Here is a 24,283-nt window from a genome sequence, read left to right as displayed (position 1 = left end):
TTTCTCACGAGCGAATGAAACTTGCGAGAAAAATGAGAAACGTCAACATTCGGTTCGATCGCAGCTGTTTTTGTTTTGACTGGGTTTACAGGATAGGAGACGGTGCTGTGCTTTAAAAATGCCGTAATAATTATTGGGACAAATATTACAAGATTCCAAGTGCTGCTTAAACAGGGTAAGATCGATTTCGAAGTGAAAGAATCTTTTCTTAGTTATTTTCTGCTTCTTCTGCAACTGTGTGAACGGTATTAGGGAGCTGGAAAATCTTGACAGGCAGGTTAGGTAATCGGTTTTTCTCAAAATCAATTTGTTTCTTAAAATTAAAGTGCCTGTATTGGGATCACGAATTCATGACAAGATAGAATTCCATATACTTTTCAGCCCCAGAATCCGGTAAACAAAAAAAGTATGTGAAATGAGTTGTTTTAGTTTTAACGATTCAAATTAAATTAGTTCCACGCGTTCCGATTATTGCTTAGAACTTGGTTTATTGACTACTGTCATAAATTTACACTGAAGAGTCAGCGTTTCACGTGAGTTCAACATTAAAACGATTCGATTTCAAGTTGATGAGTTTTTTTTTATAGTTATAAGAAATCTCTGTCTCAGAAATTTGGTGACCAAATTGATCAAAATCAGATGAAAAAATAGTTATTGTGCTTCGATCATGCTCTAGCAATGATTGGGACAAAAATACAAGTATTCATGTATTGTTTAAGGATAAGATTCAACAGTAGTTTCTATAAGTTGTTGTTTTTTTATCTATGTCACTGTATCTGTGCGGGCGTTATTCGAAAGCTTGAAAATGTACCAGCTCCAATTATATATTCGAATCATGAATAAACCGAATTTGGGTTCAAGGTAACATCTGGCAAGTGTACGAATACATTTCGAGTTTTTATTATTCTTTTTGACATTAAGTGCGGTTCTCTATTTCTCTGAATAAGAATGCTTATGGGGGATTGCATGCCAACTCTTCTATAAAGTTGGCAATGCCCTCCTTAATTTTCTGGAAAACGTGAGATTGGTAAAATATTGAGTAATTTTGTATGTTTGTTTGAATGTTTGAAAGCTCAAAAACAAAATGTTTCCCTCAAAAACCTTAAAATGTTATCAAAGATTGGACCATTGGACAAAGATGACAAAAATTGTCACCTGTGTACATTAAAAGGAACGTTTTAAAAAACATCCAACCGATTTTCCTCCAGTACATTGACGAAAAAAGCCAAAAAAAACATCCTTTTTCATGTCTTTTTCCATGTTCGAACTCAGTTAATTCATTTTGCACAATTCCAGCGTAAAACGGGTTATTGACAGCAAAAGTCATTGTCATCATTACTCAATCACACTGTCGACGTTATACCGCCCAACGCGGGAATAAATTTAGAGCCAGCGCGGAAACGCTAAATGTGCCACGCTTGAGGACGAGCGCGAAAGTGCACTACTACAAGCACTTTTGCAAACTACGTTTCTCCGAATCAGTAACATAATATGCTGGCACGTTCTGACCCGGCAATTATACGGTCGAGTGCTGCGCTGTTGAAGTTCTCGCCCTAGAAGAGATTTCAACGCATCGCGTTCGAATCATCCGGCTGAACCGGTTTTATTTTTCAAGGGCTACAAAGAGAAAGAGCGCAACAATTACGAGTGAGCGTACTCGCCATCATCGTCATCATCATCACCGGTAGTATCAGCAGCGTGTTTCGTGGAGAGCAGTTAATCGCAGCAGCGGCAGCAAGAGAGAATTCAACAACATTAAAGCGAAGGAATTAACTAGTCCGCTACTTGCTATCGACCCGGTCACCCGCTCAGAATGTACTTGTCGTTTCGACGGCGACTACTGAAGAGGTGAATATTTATTGTTCTTTTATTGCTTGTGTAAGAAGTTGCAGTTGGATGCAACAATTACTGGTGCGTCATCAGCGCAGAACCTGAACAAAGATCGAACCATATCACAGGCTGAAAGTGTGAACACAGTTCTAAGCGTTGTGTTGTGATTATTCTAATATCAGTGAGTCAGAACAGAGGCGCTAGACGCTTACATAAGCTTGATTCATATGCTAGCTTTTCCAGATGCATGTTCTAGAAATCTTTTAAACAAATCGTTTTGATTTCCCTAAAATTCGATTGAGTGATTGCTTCTTTTTCCGCTAACTAAATCAAAGGGCACGTAACACCCGAACAAAGAAATTAAATATAGTGATAAACATCGTTATCGAGTCAAGCAAGTGCCCTCTCAATACGTTATACGAATAAGTAAACCTCAAAGCGGACTTTCGAAATAGATCAAGTGCAGTCAGTCAGTGTGAGTCGTCAGTGGAGTGAAAGCATCGATTTGCGAATTTGCCGAATTCGTTTCGTGAAAGTGCATTACTTACACATTAATCACGATAACAGCAGCGCAACAGTACAACAACAACCACTACTGCTGAGGTTAAAGAAGCACAGTAATTACCACTCAGTAGTCAGTAGTGATATCGCTGACACATACGCCATGGTACGGATTGATATCGATACTATTATCGATGCCATCTTCCGGACTGCCATTCTGCCGGGGATTATGGTCGTGCTCTGGTTCAACGATGTGTAAGTAGCTGTAGGGTGTGTGTGTGGGTATTTGCGAAATGTGTATGCTTTGTTTCTGTTTCTTTCTGTAAACAAATTAGTTTCCGTGAGTTTACTCGATTTGCTCTGAGGCGATTTGTTTAGTTTGCCCCAAGGGGGAGTCTTACGCTAATGTGAAAGATCTTTATGCATTTTGAAAATGGGTTCCTGGAAAAGTTCTCAGCCCTACTTATATTTAGAAGTGTGACACATTGACACATAGTAATACAACTTTTAATAGCGTCAAGAAACTTTCTTGTCTACTGTGGCCTTTAAAGTATGTTCGAATGTCTACTGGGAGACTTCATAAGAGTCGCTAACGAATTTGTAGCGGTTTCAGAAAAATAGATCGAAGCCTCTGGGCTTCGCTTTGCCGTTCATCAGATCTTTTAGTGATCTCAAGTCTAATTAAAGATTATTTTTGTGGCATCCATTAAACTTTTTTTGTGTTCTTTCAAGCTCAGTTTAGGTTAACTTTCGTTTTGGCCTTCAAACCCATTTTTCATTTTTGGGTCCTTTTTTCAGGCCAATAAAAACGTTTGAAATTTTCTTTACTCGTATTTATATTTATATGTATTCAGAAGCACAAATTGGAATAATTTAGAATTTTTCCTGGTCTTAAGAATATTTTTGTATGACAGTTAAATTTTTGCTTAAGCTGTTCTGGCCTTTAAGGCCATTTTTCATCCATTTTAAACTTATTTTTTTATGATCTTTATGTTGCAGCTCTAATCATTTCTGTTTGGTTGTTTCTAGCTCTAAGAAATTGTTTTTGGGAAATTCAAACAACATTTTGAATACTTTTATGTTTTGACCACTTCTGGCCTTCTTTTTTATCAATTTTACGTTCAAATTGGTATTGATCTTTTTTTATCTTTTTCAGCATTTTTTATTTTGTGTTAGTTATTTTAGAACCATTTATTTTTAGTTTTATAAATCATATTTTGCCTTCAAAATTGTCATTTGTTGAGCTTTTCAAACGTTTTTCAGTGACTCGAATTCCAATGGTCAGGTTTGATGTTTTTCGAGCCCGAACGCGAAACATTTGCTTTTTCGATTAAACCCAACCTCGCCGGACCCGAAAATCTTATTTTTGTGAACCCGAACCCGACTCGAATCCGAAATTGTGAAACCTGAACCCGCCTTAAACCGAGATATTTCTTAAGGTCGTTTTTTTATACCAATTTGAGCCTGTCCTAAAGCTTTGAATATAGGTTTCTCATGTCAATTTATTCGTTGTTCAAAGATTTTTTGGTATCTCCCTTTTCGTTGTTACTTACGTTGGATAAAATCAAGAAAATAAAGTGGTATAGGCACTATTTCAATGCAAAAGTAACATGTTAGCCGTTGGTTTTAGGGCCATATTGAAAAACTGATCAAATGGATTTACGTCACAGTGTCATCTCACGGCAGGCTGATCCTCCCGGTTGTCCTTCACGGTCATGAATCATGGATGCTGAGAGGGCCGATCGAGTTTTTCCAAGTGTACAAATATGCTAACATAGTTTAGGTAATAAAAAGCGGCAGGTTATAATGGGTGTTACGGTCAAAAAATAGATAAAATATCGTGTATAAAAAAAAAAAAACCTGAACACTCCTCATTTCTAAAATGTGTGTGTTTGATTTTGACATTTAGTCTTCAGTTGTGAAAATGACGTCGAAGCAAGAGGAGCAACGCATCAAAATTTTGTTAGCGCATCGCGAAAACCCAAAGTACGCAAAGTTGCATACCAAGTTGGCAAAATTGTTGAATGTGGCCAAATCAACCGTCACCAACGTAATACTAGTGTTTGGAGAACGTTTGTCGACTGCCAGGAAGACAGGATGGGGGAAATCGAAAACCGAAGACCACAAAAACGAAGGCCAGCAGTTTCAAGAGGAATCCTAACCTTTCCGTCCCATATGTCGCAAGCAAGCTGGGAGTGTCGTCTACAACTGTGAATCGAGCTAAGAAACTCTGACTCTGACCGGACTGTCGTCTTACAGAAAGGTGATGATTCAAATCGTGACGATGAGTAAAACAAGTCGGCCAGGCAACGATCGCGAAAGTTGTACATGAAGATGCTGATAAGTTTGATTACGTGGTACAGGATGGTAAAACGGCAAGGCAGACTTTAACCAGCTTTCTGGATTGGAATATTATAAGGCAACTGTGAGAAGAAAGGTGATTATCAAACACAATAAACTGTAGATGTTTGCGAATAAATATCTCGTGTGGCAGGCCATCTGTTACTGTGGTTTGAAGAGCAATATCTTTAACCAGAAAATTTAAGCGCAGAAGTGCCTGAAAAAAACGTCTGTTGCCTTTCCTAAAGCAACACAGTTTACCGGTTTACTGGTGGACTGACGCGGTAGCGGACCTTCGCAGTGCGTGCCTCCGTGCAAGATGGAGGATGTAGCGGGCGCGAACAGACGAACAAAGGGTTGAGCGCCGCGCAGCATTCGGTTCTGATAGATCGGCGCTAAAGAGTGCGATTAAGGCAAGCAGAGAGGGAGCGTATCATCGAGGGACTCTTTCCGCGCTACGAGCCCAGTCCTTGGCCTCCGGCAGTCGAGTCCCACGTCCGACGTTCCAGTACCTCAGACACATGCAGAGGTGCCTGGATGACTGACTCTTCCCGGAGAGGTGGAAGCGGCAGAGATTGGTCTTACTATCGGCATACAGGCTTATCTTCTTGCTGGACGCTGCCGGCAAGGTGCTCGAGAGGATTATTCTCAACAGACTGGTGAGCTACACGGAGGGTGTAAACGGTCTGGCAAGTAAACAGTTCGGTTTCCGAAAGAACAGGTCCACGCTGAATGCTACCCTCTCCGTTACCAAGACGGTGGAGGGTGCACTCCAGCACAAGAGAAGGGGCATACGCTATTGCGCAATCATCACGCTTGATGTGAAGAATGCGTTCAATAGTGCTAGTTGGGACTTCATAGCACTTGCGCTCAGGAGCATCAATGTACCAGTGTTGCTGTACAAGATTCTGGAAACTTACTTCTAGAATCAAGGACTTGTTTACAACACGGAGGAGGGTCAGAAATACGTTCCATTTACCGCAGGAGTTCCGCAAAGCTCTATCCTGCGACCGGTGTCATGTATGACGGGGTGTTGAAACACAAGTTTGCTGTAGGAGTTGTGACGGCGGCTTTGCAGACGACATAACGCTAGAGGTTTACTGCGAGTCGATTGAGGAGGTCGAGTTGACGGCCGCGCAATGTAAATGCAAGGTCGTAGACTAAATGCTGAAGACTGAAAAGTTAGCGCATCATAAAACGGAAGTCACGGTTATGAATTATCGCAAACCAGAGCAACAGGCGGTGGTCAGAATCGGAGACTACACCATTACCTCAAAGCGATCTTTAAAGATCTTGGGGGTTATGGCTGACGATAAGCTCACATTTGAGAGTCACGTCAATGGCTATTGCAGCACTATCTCAAGTGATTTGAATAGCTCAGCGGTGAATGGCAGCAAGTATAAACTTCTTGCCAGCGTGGTTTCGTTCATTTTTTTCTCTGTAGACTCATCACTGCGACCAGAGATTAGATCTATTGTAATATTGCCCAGGTGTTTTCTGTACTTCGCACTTCATATTATTGGCAGAATCACTATTGAAGTAAGTGATACGCTTATCATTCATATCCGTGCTTGTGTGTGTAAGTTTTACTTTCCCATTTCAAGCTTACTGCTCTACTATACCGAGTCCATTCTATCAATATCGCCTAATTACAATTTCCTGGAGAGAACTTTCATACGTTACTCATACCACTTTAATTATAATAGGGACTTATTTTTGTTAGAAAAAAAGTCAACAGGGGTACTGTAGAATTCAGATTGAAGAAAGGGTACGTAATGTGGAGCCTGAGAATGAACCCATGGTTCAGTGTGGTCCAAATCGCTAGGTACTAACAGTTATCGTGGTAAACTGGAAAGTACCTACAGGCTCATGTGCCTGAGGGTTGCGAGTGCGTTTCGTACAGTGTCATACGATGCCATCTGCGTTCTGTCCGGCATGATGCCTATTAGCACAGCCATTAGGGAGTACGTAAAATGCTTCGACCAACGTGACACAAGGGGTATACGAGGTACCAGAAGATCATTCTCGCTGATCAGATGGCAGCAGGAAGGGTCTAATTCCGAGAAGGGTAGATGGACGACCGACTTATTACGGTGCACCGTTTCCAAAGCTGCAAAAACGTGATCGAAATTATTTTGACCCAAAAACATTGATTTTAAAGCCGTAACGTCTTCCATGTTCCATGTTCCATTAATTATTCTCCATGTTATAGAAGTTGCAATTCCGTGATTAATCCACTCAACAGTGCGAAACGATTCTTACTTTTCTCATTTTGGAATATAACAATCCACTTTGTTCAGCAAAGTTGTAGCAAATTTTAAAAGCAACAACTTTGTGGAAGACATCATACTTCTATCTATCTAATTAAATGGACTTTTGTGGAATTTTCTTTAGATCACTACTAAAAATCTCTTTTTGCTATGTTACTTATAATGGTGATTTTCTACAATTTGAATGTTTTAGAAAATTATTTGCTACAACGAAACAAACAATATCTCCGAAGAATGTTTGTTTCATCTCACATATATTTTTGGTTGTTGACGATTTTTACTAGAATAATGCGCTAATTTACACTAATTACTCTTAACTCAAAAAATAATGGTTTTGGAGTCATGGTGTCTTCAGTAAAGTTGTTCTATTGATTAGTCTCCATTTTGTAGAAGCTAGAATTTTGTGATTAATCTACCTAAATGTGTGAAATGAGTTCTATTTTTCTCATTTTTGCGTATAATAATCCACTTTGCTTAGTAAAGTTTAAGCACATTTTGTAAGAAACAATTTTGTCGAAGACACTATACTTGTATCTGCTACTTTATATGAACTATTGCGTAGTTTTCTCTATGCCCCTTAAAATCATTTTTTTAATATAAATTTTTACAGTTCTACAATGCTGTTGAATATAATAAAACACACAAGTTCACCGACGAAAGTTTATTTTTATCTCTTAAGTTTATTTAGTGTTTGAAGATTTTTATGAAAATAATGCACTTATTTATTTACAAATATCTGCACAGGAGACAGCGAGAGACAAATGCCTATATCTGTATTAAATAATGCTTTACTTGTGCTTAAATATAGAAATAGTTTGGTCTGCAGATATTTGCAGATATCTGTTGGTAAATTAGTGCATTGTTCCAATAAATATCGTCAATAACCAATGAAACATAAGAGATAAAAATAAACTTTCTTAGATAAAATTGTTTGTTTTGTGACTACAAACAACAATGTAGAACATTTAAAAATTGTAGAAAATCACTACTAAATGTTATATGAAAAAAAAAAGATTTTTAGTGGCAATCAGTAGAAAACTCCACAAAAGTGAAATTTTATTTGCAAAAACGAAAAAAGGAAAATTCGCTTCACTTTGTTAAGTGGAATAATCACAACATTTCAACTTCTATAAAATGAAGAATAATTAATGGATCAACTTTCCTGAAGGCACTATGGCTCTAAAACCTATTTTTTGGGTCAAAATAATTTCGATCACGTTTTTGCAGCATTGGAAACAGTGTGTGGTGGTATCCGGATTGGTCAGGAGGCGCCATAGAGAAGGTTGCACAGAGCATAAAGCCGTTTCCTGAAGCGATACCTAGCAGTCGTCCCGGGGAGTATTATGAGCTGGAGACTGGAGGGTTTTAAGTGGGTCAAATCCCACACTACTTGATGTTTAGGTTCCTTTTTTTGGCCAAGCTACTTCAGATATATTGGGTGCACAAATTTCACAGAGCTGACATTGAGTCCTTAAGCGTTGCTTTCTCTCACACCGATTGGGAATCTTTGGAATGCTCTCCACCTCCACCCATGATCGATTCAGCCATCGATCATATTGTTCCTTCACGGAGACCAATATAAAAACGATCTAATCCTCGCTTTCGTCAGCTCAAGAGGCTTCTCAGATTACTGTCGAGCACGATGTTTAATTTCTAAGCAACAATTCAACCGAATCAGTAATCTCTATAGAAAATATAACCGCTACCTCTACAAACTATACTCCTTCAGGATTCAGGGCAACCTTAGATGTAATCCGCGATTATTTTAGTCGTTCTTGAATACCAAGCGTAAAGAAGATGGCTTACCATTGAATATGTTTTTCGGTAATTTTCTTGGCAGGACTGATAAATGCACTATATTTTCCCGTAGTTTTCAACGCAATTTTCATGAGCATACTGCTTCCGATGCTCAGGTTGATGCTGCTCTGAGTGATCTCCCGAGAGATGTTATCGATTTCAATCTACTTTTATTACAAATCGTCACGTTATTGATGCCATGGATAAACTAAAATTATCTTTCCCTGCTGGCCAGGATGGAACTGCATCGTGTGTTCTGAAACGATGTGCCGCTGTTCTAATTCATCCTTTATGCCAGCTGTTCAGTTTATCTCTTCAGCAACGTGTGTTTCCTTCTAGTTGGAAGTTTTCCATCATGTTTCCCGTGTTTAAGAAAGGTGATAGACGTGACGTGAACAACTACAGAGGCATCACATCTCTCTCTGTGCATGTTCCAACATAATGGGAACTATCATCACCGACGCTCTTTTCGCCAGCTGCAAACAATACATCTCATCGGATCAACATGGTTTCTATCCGAAACGATCAATAACTACTAATTTAGTTGAATTTTCATCGTATTGCCTGCATGAGTAACCGTGCCCAAATAGAAGCAGTATACACTGATCTGAAAGCAGTATTTGATTGAGTAGACCATAGAATACTTTTAGCAAAAATCGAAAGATTGTGAGTATCATCTTGCCTCGTGCGATGGTTTGCATCCTATTTGATAAGTCGAACACTATGTATGGAGATAGGGACTCAGTAGTACCGCAAGACAGCAATCTTGGACCGCTACTCTTTATGTTATTCATCAACGATATTTCTCTGCTACTTCCGGATGGTCGCCGTAAATTGTACGCTGATGACGTCAAACTTTTCGAAGTTGTGAAGAATACTACGGATTGTGTTAAGCTTCAGCTACTAGTGGATGTTTTCAGTCCATGCCCAACCTTCTTTCTGTAAGCAGTCGAGTCAGCCTTTATCTAAAGTGATACAAATTCGAGATCTTGGAGTTATTCTGGAAACTATGCTCTCTTTCAAACTGCACTACAAAGAAAACAAATCTAAAGCCCATCGACAACTCGGGTTTATGTTCAAGATAGCCAACGAGTTCCGCGATCCGTTTTGCCTTAGATCGCTATACTATTCTTTGGTGCGATCCATCTTGGAATTCTGCTCCGTTGTATGGTGTCCATTCTACAACTCCTGGATTACTAGAATTGAATCTGTGCAGCGGAAATTTGTACGATACGCCCTGAGATTCCTTTCCTGGCGCGACCCCACACATCTGCCAGCCTACGCTGAACGCTGTCGGCTCTTAGGAATGCAAACCCTAGAACAAAGACGTTTTGAAGCTTAAGCGTTATCGATAGGTAAAGTGCTTCTAGGCGAAATCGTTGCTCCAGAAATTCTCGATCACCTGGACATATATGCCCCCTAACGATCTCTCAGACCCATATCCCTGCTGAGCTTTTTTTTTAAAGGTGGCGGGGAAATCTGCAAACAAACACCTGAGAAGAGAACTCAGGGTGTGGGGATGAGACTAGGGGAGAGATGCTGGGGTAGTTACACTCCCCCAGACACCTACTGATTTCTGTCCCGACCCACTAAAACCACTCCAGTCTCCAGCCCTGGTTTTCCGGAACGACGGTTAAGTATAACGTCGGAAAGTGGCTTTTGTGCGTGATGCATCCTCTTTACTTTTATAACCTTCTAGCTAACTACCTGGAGACTGGTAGTTAGCTACCGCTGGCGTGTTGGTGGTTGACCCGCCACACCCGTTGCAGCTCCAGGACAATCTGAGAGGCGGCCGCACAAACCGCGTTCCAGATGTCCGGGTCGTCGCCATCCTCCGGACTAAATTGTCCGGAGTAGTGCCAAGCCCGCTCACAGCCATCATGTCGCTCCTCGCTCTTACGAAACGGGGGCATACGAAGAAGACATGCTCAGCAGTCTCCTCCCCTCCACGCACTCGGGACACATGGGAGACCCCGCGTGTCCGAACCTGTGCAGATATTGCCTGAAACAACCATGGCCTGACAGGATTTGTGTCAGGTGGAAGTACACTTCACCATGTCGTCTCCCGATCCAGCCGGATATCTTCGGTATAAGTCGGTGCGTCCATCTGCCCTTTATGGAGTTGGACCATTCTCGCTGCCAGCGGAGCTTCGAGATAACCTTCTGGTACCTCGTATGCCCCTTGTGTCACGTTGGTCGAAGCACTCTCTGTCCTCCTTGATGGCGATGCTGATAGGCATCATGCCGGACAAGACACAGATTGCATCGTATGACACCGTACGATACGCACTCGCAACTCTCAGACACATGACCCTGTAGGTACTTTCCAGTTTACCACGGTAACTGTTAGTACCTAACGCTCTGGACCACACTGGCCCACCATACTTAAGTATGGACGAAACCACACTGGCAAGAAGTCTTCGCTTGTTGCCATAAACCGCTGAGCTATTGGACATCATACGAGATAGTGCTGCAATAGCCAATGAGGCCCTCTTACAGGCATAGTCGACGTGGCTCCCGAACGTGAGCTTGTCGTCGACCATAACCCCCAAGAGCTTCAACGAACGCTTTGAGGTGATGGTGCAGTCACCGACTCTGACCACCGCCTGTTGCTCCGATTTACGGTTGTTAACAACCGTGACCTCCGTCTTATAGTGCGCGAGCTCCAGTTTCCTGGAGCGCATCCAATCCTCGACCTTGCGAATGCCTATGCAGTGCGCAGCCGTCAACTCGACCTCTTCGATCGACTCGCCGTAAACCTCTAGCGTTATGTCGTCTGCAAAGCCGACGATCACAACCCCTACAGGAAACTTTAGTTTCAACACCCCGTTATACATGACGTTCCACAACACCGGACCCAGGATGGAACCTTGCGGAACCCCTGCGGTGATTGGAACGCACTTCTGACCCTCCTCTGTGTTGTAAACCAGTACTCGATGCTGGAAGTAGTTTTCCAGAATCTTGTACAGCGACACCGGTACATGGATGCTCCTAAGCGCGAGCGCTATGGAGTCCCAACTGGCGCTATTGAACGCATTCTTCACGTCGAGCGTGACGATTGCGCAATAGCGTATTCCCCTTCTCTTGCGCTGGAGCGCTATCTCCGCCGTCTTGGTGACGGAGACGATAGCATCCAGCGTGGACCTGCCCTTCCGGAAGCCGAACTGGTTGCTTGCCAAACCGTTCACACCCTCTGTGTACCTCACCAGTCTGTTGAGGATAATCCTCTCAAGTACCTTGTCCGCCGTGTCTAGCAGGCAGATAGGCCTATATGTCGATGGGTCACCTGGTGGTTTCCCAGCCTTCGGCAGTAGGACCAATTTCTGCCGCTTCCACCTATTCGGAAAGAGGCAGTCATCCAGGCGCCTCTGCATGACTACTCGAAACAGCCCGGGGGCCGTTTTTATCGCCAGCCTGATTGCCAGGTTAGGGTGTACCAGTAATTGTGATATTTTTCGAGATCAACCGACGCAATTCCTGTACGTACGGTACGGACCGTACGGAATCTCTTATAATTCGCGATTAAATTGAGTCTTACATGATAACTTACAGCTACCCCTAGAGTGTATTTCGCGAGAGACAATCTCCCCTCGCGAAATCACCACCTATCCTTATTACCCTAATGGCCTTTTCTCGGCCTGTCTCTATTTTAGAGTGGGGCGCCGTGCGCTCGTCACTCTACCTTGTTTACAAACATTTTCGGTAACTCACTTCTCGCGCGTCGATGAGTTACCGATCCATCAAGTAGCCAACCTCGGACTTTGGTTTGTTTTAATATAATTTGCTTACGGGTGTCGGTTTTCGTCACCCAAGCCAAGCGGAAGACTTGGCTTCAACAGTAAGCAAGCTCTGACCTACTTTCGCGCACAGCTGCGGTAGGAAACCGGCCTCTTTTCGGGGTTCTAACTATGTCATCTAATGTGACGGAACCCTGTAGGCATCTACGGGACGCGTGGGGGCCGTTACAAGGGATACCATCCGGTCCCGGTGCCTTGCTCACCTTTAGAGAGTTGGCGATCACGATGAGTTCCTCATTCGTAACCCTTGCCTCCTCCTGAATCTCGACACTCCCTGCTGAGCCTGCCCCAACGCAATGTGCAATATGGTCAGTTTGAATCAATACGCTAGATGTCGGCCAGACAGACACGGACAGACAGAAGACAGACTTCGTGTTCGTTGATAGATTTTGTGGTCGTTTATTAACTTTGTGTTAGTTATTCATTAAGACAAATATTTTGTTAGATGAAATTTGAAAAAAATCAAAAAAATTATTTTTAATATTCACCGCCATTTTTTTCATAATTATGAAAATATTGTGCAACGCTACACATCTTTGTCCAGTTTTTGAAGTAGCATATAAATTCTGAGTCGGAGAAACTGCTCGTTTTTAACGCTATATATAAATACACCCCAATTTCGATCTCTTCGAAAGAATGGAAACGTTGGTTAGCCAGATCCTGCGTCATAAATCAAAGGTGATAATGGGTTGGAGCAGTGTGATGTAAGACCTCCCAATTCATTGTTTCCAGATACGTTTTGATGACGATAGCAATATGTGGTTGAGCGTTGTCGTGCAAAAGAATCACTTTGTCGTGTCTTTTGTTGTAATGTGGCCGTTTTTCCTTCCACACAATTTATTTTGGTTATTCAGAAATATTTTAAATAATTCAAGCATTTTAAGTTATTGAAGAGTTGGTTACCTTAACTCCAAAGATGCTTCTCATCTACTTTAAACCTAATTTGTTAGCATTCTTTTTCTCTGGTATAGTATTTTCAGCTATTTCAAACATAAATTTAAAATCACTGACCTTCAGAATCTGCCTTTCTGGTTTCTAGACACGTTTTGTCTTGAGAATCTTTTTTAAAGCTTGCATGGAATTATCTGACTAGGATTTGGATTTCAGAAACATGTTCCAACTGATATAGCTTAAGCCTTCAGAAACGTATATTAGCGAAATTAGGGCCATTACAAATTTTATTTTCATTTTATGAAGATTTGAGAAAATTTTCAGTTTGAATTTGAAACTATTTTACGGTTATGTATATGCTCTAATATTGTTGGGAGTGCGTTGTTGTGCCGCGTCTGCAGGCACGACATAGGCTTAGAGCAACAGCAACTTATAAGCAACAGCTGACTCTTCTGCGTGTGATGAGACATTCCTTTTAATCTCAAAAAGCCTGCACAGCAGTTTGTGAAGTTGATAGGGGTGAGCAATAGAATAGGCGGCAGTGGAAGGTGATACGAAGATCGATTCTGGAACAGTACCACCGTCCCAGTAGTTTATGTCGTTTTCGTTTTACACTACACTCAAACGACACTTTTGACACCGTTAATGTTTTATTTGACTTTTCGGACTACCTTTTTTCTGTCTCTGACTACCCTTTTTCTGTCCCTGACGAGACCCGAAAAAAAGCAGAGTGTGCTGTAGGAAGTTACCAACACATTCACACGTATGTGTCAAAACTGGTTTGTTTTGGTTCTCGTTACACGTGGTAAAGTGTCAGGTAAATTTTTTTCAGCACATTTGCGAGATGGACATATGAAATGGAAACGAGACAAAATGACGAATGCGATAATGACCACAACAAAACGAATTGACAGCTATCCCATTATTACGCATACCAATGCAACGACACTGAAAATGTTTTATTTGAAGCTGCAAAGTATAGCCCGGAAAAAGTGTACCTACACCGCGAAAACGAAAACGACATTAGTAGGATAAAACAAAACTGGGCGGTGGTACTGTTCCAGAATTCAAGCCCCGTCTGGATGCGGCATCTTTTTCCAAGTCTGTATCATATTTTTCAGTCTGCTTATTTTTCACTTTCCCAGCTGCATACACTGTCTGTCTTAATGAACGTGAATATTGACGGGTAAAAAGTCGTTGCAAAACTAGAAATTAGTTCGTAAAACAGAATGAATGTTTTAGAATCAATAATTGAGATTCTGTTTTGACTCAACATTGCGTGTTCTCTGAGGAATCGCAAATTATTTGCTTTTTGATAGTATAAATGAGGGCAGTAGGAAGTCACTGAATTAAATGGTGGAAAATTTTGCTATAGCCCTTTCCGACCGAACCCACACAATTGTGTAGGTGAAAAATGACGGATCCGGTTTTTTATTTTTCGTTACAGCTGCGATGTTGACCCTAGTGTTGAGAGCAATAAAACAATGAATAGGACGTTCAAAAAGCGAGAGGGATGGTTTTGTTTAAGTCGCCTTCTACCTACGCAATTATATGGGTCCGGTCGGAAAGGGATAGAGGATGATAAACATGTTAGTTTGCAGATTGCAAAGGCCATGTATGGAAAAAAATATTGTGAGAATCATCGGAGTAGAGTTCCAAGGAAATAACAATTCTTTTTTAAAAATAACTTTCAAGCATCACTCCAAGTATTCGAAGTTTTTATGAGGAGGATTTGCAAGCCCGACCCCAGGCGAGGATCAGATAGTTGAAGCACGAATGAATATGGGCAAAGTAATTTTTTTGTGGTTCTCGCAGTGCACAGTGAAGAATCTTACTTGTCGATATGCTTGATATGTTCAAATCAACAAAGTGTTAGGTCCAAGATCAACCTTGGGGTATTTAAATGATACAACTTCCTCAATTACATATGAATTTAGCCTAACGTTTTCATGCTGTTGAAGGATTAAGTGAGAGTAAGTTACTTTCGAAAAACACTCCAGAGATTTCTAATCACTATTCATGTGCCGTACTATAAATCCAACATCACGATGCGGATAAAAAAGAGCATTATCGTCTGCAAATAGGCGTGGGATATCTGTCAACCGGAGCCTGTACAAATCATTTACATAGCATAAAAAAGAAGAGAAGCGGATCTAGATTACTTCCTTGCGGCATGCTCACTTCAAAAGGCATCAAAGAACTTTTGCATAGATCAATAGAAATGAACTGCCACCGATTTCCAGGAACGTTTCTTAGAAATTTCAAGCTTAACTTTAATTATATTGGCGTTCACAGCTCATTTAAAATTAGTTTCGGAGTCATATTTTTGCTCTTCCAAACATTTGAAGTGTAAACTAGACTTGCTGTCTTTTTCAGACTTCAAAATTAGCATCTTCTGTTTTGAGTTTTTTAATTGATTATCTAACTTCGCTGATAGATTAGTTAGAGTTATAGTTCGGAATTACAAGACTATATCTACATATAGTGCGAAAAAACACCTGGTAATAAGTCAAATACACAGTTCTGATATGAATAGGACCCAAGACATCCAAGCTGGTATTGCAATGAGAAAAAAGTGTGCAGATTGACGAGGGGCTTTTTTGCACTAAACCTTGAAGTTTGTTTCTAAATAAATAACTTCCCTGCTTCCAAAAAGTAAACATACAATATTTGTCCTGAAACGCAACAGTGAAAATGCCGCGAACAGATTAAAAAAGAAAATAAACATTTCAAGAGTGGCGTCCACGCTGGGGCACTAGCACTGTCGGGCACATTTCCACCACAAGCAATCAAACTATGTACAGTGTGTAAAATCTATATTTGCGAAACGCTGCATGTGAACGAATATCTTCTTCTCTTCTGGTCTGGGTCGACCCACTGACTGACTAACAACCGTCCTGCACGGTAGATCTACTCGAGTGTGTTAATTCACCGGGACGACATTAGTGCAACTGTCCCTGGCTGTGGCAGGCTACGAACTCTCGTGTTTTCGGTGCAATTAGGAGAAAGAGACAACACTGCTGCGACAAATTCGTGTAAACTATCGATCAAGATCAGCACTCGCTAGGCGACATTCTCGGCAATTCGTCGGAGGGTCAAGTTCAAATACTGTGCATCTTGCGCTTTTCCGATCGGGCGGTCTTTGACGGATAATCTGGATTGTACCGTCTATGTTCGAACAGGAGAATGCCCTACTTTGCGATGCGCAAAACGTCAGTGCCAGAAACGCATTTATTTTTCCTTGAATTTACGTAATCACTGGTTTAGCATTATTTTTATTTGCTTGCTCTCATTTCAGAATATGCCTTGCGACATGTAAAATCTGTATCCTGGTGTTTGTGGTCATCTTCGTGGTGCTGCCGTTGATATTCAAATATTCATACGCACTGCAGAAAGGAATTTTGTTTCTCACATTCAGTAAGCATCGGCTTGATCGATTACGAGCGCTAGTCTAGGCCTAACGGAAGCTCGATCTTTTGCAGTTACCTATCCACCCAACTTGGACTTGAAGCGTCCGGAAAAAAGTGGCCTCTATGCGACGCGAAACTTCTACGTCACCTACCGGGACCAGGAGGAAGATTTCGATGTTGACATTGCGGTGTGGCACGTGCTACCAAACGATCTGGTGCGCCGGTTCGGGAAAGAATTGCAAATTGACGAGGTAAGTGATGTGCGATGCGTTCGTGTCAGCAGTTCGGGTCGGGTCGATTACACGCGGAGCGCATATTGTGCGGTAATGCTGTAATATCTTGTTGATTGTTTTAAAATTATGTACAGAGGGATTTCATGTCAGTTCACCAAGCCGCCGGCAGCGTCCTCTCAAATTTCAGTGAGTTTTGAGGCAAACAAACGAAAACAGTAAATCTGATGTCACTCTACAGACGAGTTTGCGTGAAATCCCTCAATATTTAGTTGATGCTTTGAAAACTATCATTGAAACACATTGTCGTACATCGAATCCAGCTGGAATTAGCTTTAAGTGCTTAGTGTGTTATCAAGAGTAACCATTATGCAACAATCGTTACAATAATTCCATCGCGTGTCTGGCTATCAGAATAATTTACGATAATAGCTAGAGCGAGCATTCACTATATTATCTTTTGAACTTCCAGGCAACTCTATCCAACATGACGGCTCCAGAAGAGGTGAGGGACAAAGCGGACGCCCTGTCGAGGCAGCAGAGCGCCGCAAAGTACCGGGAGATTGAAAACATTCTACATCGTGCCAATCTGAACCTCAACGACGAAGCAACCCAGAAGGAGCTGTTCGAGCAAACCCTCAAGGCATCCAGTAACGATATCGTGCTGTACCTGCACGGCAATACGGCTTCACGGGGTGCCTCGCATCGTGTCGAGCTGTACAAGATGCTGCGCAGCCTTAACTACCATGTGATAACGCTGGACTACCGTGGGTACGGTGATTCGACCAACATTTCCCCAACCGAGCGAGGTATCGTGTATGATGCTCTCGCTGTCTATCAGTATATAACCAGCGTCAGCAACAGTCCCGTCTATCTGTGGGGTCACTCACTAGGAACCGGAGTGGCAACGCACCTACTTTCGCTGCTGACTGATATGAATCTGCCAGGGCCGAAGGCGCTAGTGCTGGAAAGCCCGTTCAATAACATCCGCGAGGAGATATGCGCTCATCCATTTTCAAAAGTATACCTCAAATGAAAGTTCAAAACAAAGGATTGCTTAACGGATTGCCCTAATATTTCAGCTCTACCGACATCTGCCGTGGTTCGATTTTATGATCACCAGTCCGATGTACGAAAATCAGCTACGGTTCGAGTCGGATCACCACATTTCGGAATTTCGACAACCTGTGCTGATTCTGCATGCCGAAGATGATAACGTTGTTCCCTTCAAATTAGGCTATAAGGTACTACTCTAGGGCCCGCTTTCAAAACAAAAAACACTAAACTAAATTTCTTCTTTCAGCTATACCGTGTCGCACTGGATACACGCGGCAAAGCCTGGGGTCCAATCGAGTTTCATCGGTTCGAGAAGACCAGCCATTACGGTCATCGGTACATCTGTCGAGCGCCAAATTTGCCGGAAATAGTGGTTAGATTTTTCCGCACCTATCGGGATGAAAGCTACTAGGTGGATGGGGCTACCAAAAACTCGACGGATCGATGGTGGGAGTGGAGGTAAGTGCCAACCTATTGTTCTTCTGTTTAGGAGATAACGTAGAATAACAAGACTAGATTGAATTCAACTGAATTGATAGATTTTGCAGTCACATTCGTGGACATTTTTCCCCCTTTCTCTCTCTTATACGGAATAAGAACGTTTAATAACGTTGTACAGGAATATGAATTAAATTCAAACATTGAGTGAAAGCAACTGTAGTCTAAGTAGTTATAGAATGTTAACAATCCCTGTAGCTCAGACTTGATAGAGTGTAAACGTTTTAGATAGATTTTTCGCCGGCGTTTTTCAATGGTTTCGTTTTAACATGAAAACCCGTTCGTCGGAGGCAATAAAAAATATACGTGATACATGATGTGGTGGTGAAACTGCGAATGACCGTTTTGAAGTGCTCCCATTTTTCCTCCGAGAATTAGCGTTTTCTTTTTCCATCTCGGTGTGTGGTTCTGTAAATTGTGGATTTAATAACGAGAACCACTGCTGTAAGCAATGTTGGTAGAATATTTCTCAGATTATAACTTTAATCATGAAATTAAGATAAAAGATGTTGACTTAGTCTTTTTCAAACGACATTTTAAACAACAGCACAATGTCATCATGTCATGTCAAGCATGTCATTCCCATGAAAATTAATTACATGACTGTTTCATAGTAGGCCACGCTTTCCAATTTCGTGTTATAATTCGTGTCGCAATTTAAATATTTCTCTCTGTAGCTGACGAAAATTTTGTGCATATTAGGCATAATACTGCAAAAAATTATACCACCGTCAGAAATAATTAAAAAGAAAAACTAAAGAACTTGAAACCAACAAGTTGTGTTAATAATTTACAGAAAAGTGTGCTGACCTGCCACAGATTAAAGTGAGAATTACCATCTAGAACACTATTGGACAGGAAAAATTTTCGAGCCAAACACGAAAAAAAACATTTGTCTAAAGGTTTTAACTGTCCTACTGATAATTAAATAATTTTCATTGAATTTTACTAAAGAAAATCTTTGGTAAAATTGTTTCGAATTCTCAGTTTTGAACCAATCTGTGATAATGTTGGTTTCGCAAGTAATGATCTTCGGCAACAACCTCTTGAAACAACGGGGTAGTTCGTTCTAATATCACATTTCATTTAGTCAAAAGTGACGTTTTTTTCTGTTTAAAACAATTCAAAAGAGCCTCTCAGTAGCAACGAAGAATTAGTGACCATAAGCAGTACATATTTTATCCTGTATGGACTTCCTCACTGCGACCAGAATCGTAGATCTATTGTGAGATATACATATTTCATAGATTCTAAATGTTTTCTTGGATTATCTCTAAAACGATTATACTTAGGTACATTTGTTCGTTCACTTAGAACTTTTTGATTTAGTTGCATCAAAAATCGTTTTTTGCCCACTAAACCGTACACGTTATATAAAAATACGAGTTTAAAAAATGTACAAAAATTTGTTACTCAAATTATACATAAATTCGCTCAATCTTTTAATAAGTTTTAAAAGTTTTTGAATATTGTCTTTTTAACATCATCAAAGTTTAAAAAAACACTGAATAACCCTATTTTATGTAAACTTAGTTCAAATTTTTATGTACAACGTATTAAGCTTTAACCCTTTTTTCAAGGTGGCGGGAAAATCTGCTTACAGACATCTGAGGACATCGCTCAGAGAGTGGGGTTGAGTTTAACCGAAGCCACTGACATCCCTCTAGTCTCCAGCCCGTACCTTTCCGGAACGACACATAACTAACCACCTGTTGAGGTGGCAGTCAGCTACCACTGGCGTGTTGGTAGTTGATCCGTCACACACGTTGTAGCTCCAGGAGTATCTGAGAGGCGGCTGCACAAACCGCACTCCAGATGTCCGGGTCTTCGCACATCTTCCGACTTAGTTGTCCGGAGTAGTGTCTGGCCCACTCATTACCACCATCTTATTACTTCTCCATGGCGCCTCCCGGATCCCATCGAGAATGACCTGGTATCTCGTATGCCTCTTGTGTCACATCAATCGGAGCACTCTACATTCTCCTTAACAGTAATGCTGATAGGTAGCATGTCAAAAAAGATGCAGATTGTGGCATGCGAGACTGTATGATTCGCAGTCACAAGCCTCAGGCCCATGAGCCTGTACGTACTTTTCAGTTTACCACGATAACTATTAGTACCTAGCGCTTTGAACCACGCTGGCCTACCATACCTGAATATGGACTAAACTACGCTGGCAAGAAGTTTCAGACAGATATAGTTGACTCTTGAACGTAAGCTTGTCGTCAACCATAACTTCCAAGAGTTTCAGAGATCATTTTGAGGTTATGATGCAATCACCCAATCTGACCACTGCCCACGAAGTGGCCTGACCACTTCGTCTTATGGTGCGCTAGTTGTTGTAATCTAATACTCGATTTCGGAAGCAATTTTCCAAAATTTTGTACAACGGCACCGGAATATGGAGCGCTATGGAGTCCCAGCTGGCGCTATTGAACGCATTCTTTACGTCAAGCGTGATGATTGCGGCATAGCGATTGCCTCTTCTTTTGCGCTGGACTGCTATCTCCGCTGTCTTGGTGACGCAGAGAATAGCATTCAGCGTGAACTTCCGAAAGCCGAACTGATTAGTTGCCAGACCGATTACACCCTAGTCTGTGTCTGAGATACTGAAACGTCGGACCCGAGATTGGACCGCCGGCGGCCAAGGACTAGGCTCGTGGCGTGTAATAAGTTCCTCGATGATACGCTCCAGCATTGCTGGTGATCGCAATAACACCTAGAAATAAAAATCTAGATCAAAAGCTAGAGCGCTCGTTTTCGCCTATTTGTCACCCGAATGCTGCACGGCGCCCTACTCTAAGTTCCTCAATTCGTACGGTTTTGTACGGAGGAACGCACTGCGGAGGTCCGCTATCGTATTTTTCAACCAGTAAACCGGTGTCTTGGGAGAAAGCAACCATCAAAGCAAACTGGGTTAGCACAATCGGGTTACGACAATCGAAAAAATTCATAGAGCCAGACCGCGAGAAAAGCATCGTTCTTCTTAGGTTCAATAAGAATGACCTGAGGACATTCAGTGGTCTAATCACAGGGCACTCTCCTTGTTGATAATAAATGTCGCCTTTGTGGCATCGAAAGCAAAACATCGGAACACCTACTCTGCGAATGCCGAGTATTAATAACACGCAGATTGCGTATCTTTGGTAAGGGACTTGTAGAACCTGCAGATTATTGGAAGAAAAGTCCCGGAGAGGTAAGAAACTTCATATGGAGTGCGTTGCCTAACTGAGATAAATGTGCAATGTAGCAGGACATGATGAACCTGCTCGTTCGCACTTGGAGTAGGTTGGGGCAGTGGTTCAGCCTTCTACAAGGGAAAAATCCCGGTGGATTTCCATTTCTAGATTGGCGAGTCCTAGGCATAGTGGCTTCGCACGCCAGCGTGTGGCGAATATTTTGGTCAGCACTCGGGAGGACCTCAGCATCGAAATGCGATGTCCTCCACCCGTGGACGGTTGGGGTGTTGGCTCTATCCGTCGCTTGCCGCCTCACGTTTTTATTCTACACTCTGGCGAATCGACTAATGGTCACTATTGGTGTAACCATCGTCTACCCGCCAGTTCGTGATCAGTCCTGGGCTGGAGAATTTCACTTCTATGACCGACTCCGCACCATTTCTGCTGAATATACCTTCGGTCCCAATGTTGGCCAGATCTAGGTTTAGCTTTGCAACAAGATCTAACCCTCCTGGTTTGTACAGTGACTTCCCCAAGCCCAAGCGTCGAAGTCAGAGCGTTCGTTCGAGCTTGACACAACCTGCTGAACCAGAAACCTACTGGTCGTCCTTAAAGCCGCCATACAGGGCTTATCCGCGACTTAGTTGACATCTCCAAGAGGGATATGATAGGGATCTGATACGATAGCTACGTCCGACAACGACTCAAAGGCTACTTTGTATAGCAGCTGCTGGGCCGCGTAGCAGTGGTTCATTCATCCTTGGTAATTCTCAAGAAGAACGGTGGCGTGATCTGCGAATCTAAAAGGTAACCTGTGCGAAATTGAGGTGTAAATTTCGAAATTGTTGGCAAATATGTCCTTAGCAGAAGCAACCAATTCGTGGCACCGAAGACTGGGACATCTTAGTCAATAAGGTATGAAAGCGATTCTAGGTAACAATCTTTGGGAAAATGCTGACTTCCAATCAAACAAGCTCGAACTTTGTGAGGCGTGCGTGAACAAAATGCAGAAAACAATGCTGTGAACCATCCATTAGCACCCTTTCACGAGCGAAAAGGCTTTTGGAGAGAATCCATTGGGACGTATGCAGACCCGTTGAACCTGCAGACTAGGATGGCTCAATGTACTATGTTTTCTTTATCGATGACCGTACCCATTTCGCAATGCTGATCACGATGAAGAGGAATCAGAGGTGTTAAATCGATTCAGTGAATATACGGCCAATCCATGGAGGAAAACAGTGTGAAGACGATATCCTGTTCGAGCGGAGTTAGGTCTCTCAAATCCAAGTAAGTATTCGCGTGGAGGAGGACGAAGATAGTCTGGCCGTGAGATACAAGCCTCAATTAGTAGTAAAGAGTTACCTGAAAAGTTACAGTGTAGACTTCGCGGACACATGCTCCTATCATGACACCTAACCATGGTGCTAGCAGTCGGCGTACACCACCAGTTCCATTTCCACCAGATGGACGTCAAAACATATTGGATTCCCAAGATGAATTTTGGAATGGATTCTATCTTGCTTATCCGATCGCACCTCACATGTTGTAGTTAAATTAGCTGGATCCCGCCCCAAGGTAGTGTTGTAGGACCACTGTTATCTAGTATCTACGTGAATTCATTGTGTCTGCTCCTATACTCTTTTAAACTCTCGTCCACCGACTTACTTACTTTACTTTTAAGGCGACAGACCGATTATCGATCCAGTGCCGAATCCAGAATACGTCGTCATGTTCCACGGTCTTGGGCTGTTATCCTCCAATCGCCCCTAACACCTATTTCGCGTGCATCTTCGTCGACAGCACACATCCAACGAGTGCGGGGTCTACCCCGAAGTCGACCTCTATCGGGATTCCTGCTAAATATAGCCTTCGCTTGACGCTCATCCGGCATTCTCGCTACATGCCCAGCCCACTGAAGCCTGCCGTGTTTTATCCGCTTGACTATATCCGCCGATTTGTATGCCTGGTACACTTCATGGTTCATGCGTATGCGCCATACACCATTTTCAAGTTTGCCGCCTAGGATTGAACGCAAAATCCTATGCTCAAAAACACCAAGAGCTCGCCGATCAGCCTCTTCCAGCGTCCATGATTCATGGCCGTAGAGAGCCACCGGAAGAATCAGAGTTTTATAGAGTGCAAGTTTAGTACAAGTTTGCAGACTGCGGGACCTTAACTGGTTACGTAATCCGTAAAAGGCCCTGTTTGCGGCTGCTATCCGCCTCTTCATCTCACGGCTAACCTCGTTGTCACATGTCACTTATGTTCCCAGGTAAATAAACTCGTCGACTACTTCAAATGTTTCACCATCTAGCACCATCGCAGCACCAACCTCCGACGGACTACCACGCACTCTGCCAGCCACCATGTATTTCGTATTGGCAGAGTTTATGACAAGCCCTAATCTTGCACCTTCCCTCCTGAGAGGTCCGAAGACCTCTTCCACAGCTTTACGGTTGATACCAATGACGTCGATATCGT

At 42.2% G+C, this 24,283-nt stretch overlaps 1 protein-coding gene across 5 annotated transcripts; it reads left to right on the top strand.

Moving 5' to 3' along the window:
* Window positions 1-41: 41 nt before the first annotated feature.
* Window positions 42-18,934, top strand: LOC129724069 (lysophosphatidylserine lipase ABHD12). Of its 5 annotated transcripts, none has more exons than XM_055678674.1 (7): window positions 42-175; window positions 1,297-1,848; window positions 16,725-16,843; window positions 16,909-17,087; window positions 17,539-18,087; window positions 18,149-18,310; window positions 18,370-18,934. In XM_055678674.1, exons 2-7 carry the CDS (start codon window positions 1,814-1,816, stop codon window positions 18,532-18,534), a joined length of 1,209 nt encoding a protein of 402 aa, XP_055534649.1. In that variant the 5' UTR covers window positions 42-175; window positions 1,297-1,813; the 3' UTR covers window positions 18,535-18,934. The 5 variants fall into 5 exon arrangements, with proteins under 5 accessions (XP_055534649.1, XP_055534648.1, XP_055534647.1 ...); XM_055678673.1 differs by lacking the exon at window positions 42-175 and having other exon boundaries at window positions 1,731-2,586; window positions 18,370-18,581; window positions 18,671-18,934; XM_055678672.1 differs by lacking the exon at window positions 42-175 and having other exon boundaries at window positions 1,731-2,586; window positions 18,370-18,581; window positions 18,662-18,934.
* Window positions 18,935-24,283: the final 5,349 nt, after the last annotated feature.

The sequence above is a fragment of the Wyeomyia smithii genome, chromosome 2, assembly GCF_029784165.1.
Source record: "Wyeomyia smithii strain HCP4-BCI-WySm-NY-G18 chromosome 2, ASM2978416v1, whole genome shotgun sequence".
In the NCBI taxonomy this organism is placed as follows: Eukaryota; Metazoa; Arthropoda; class Insecta; order Diptera; family Culicidae; genus Wyeomyia; species Wyeomyia smithii.
The sequence above is the reverse complement of the archived record's forward strand: the minus strand, read 5'-3'. Positions and strand labels throughout refer to the sequence as shown.

Coding starts and splice junctions, on each gene's coding strand:
- LOC129724069 (XM_055678673.1), top strand. CDS start 2,495: ATGGTACGGATTGATATCGATACTATTATCGATGCCATCTTCCGGACT. Junction 16,844..16,908: donor AATTTTGTTTCTCACATTCA/GTAAGCATCGGC, acceptor GATCTTTTGCAG/TTACCTATCCACCCAACTTG. Junction 18,088..18,148: donor GCGCTCATCCATTTTCAAAA/GTATACCTCAAA, acceptor CTAATATTTCAG/CTCTACCGACATCTGCCGTG.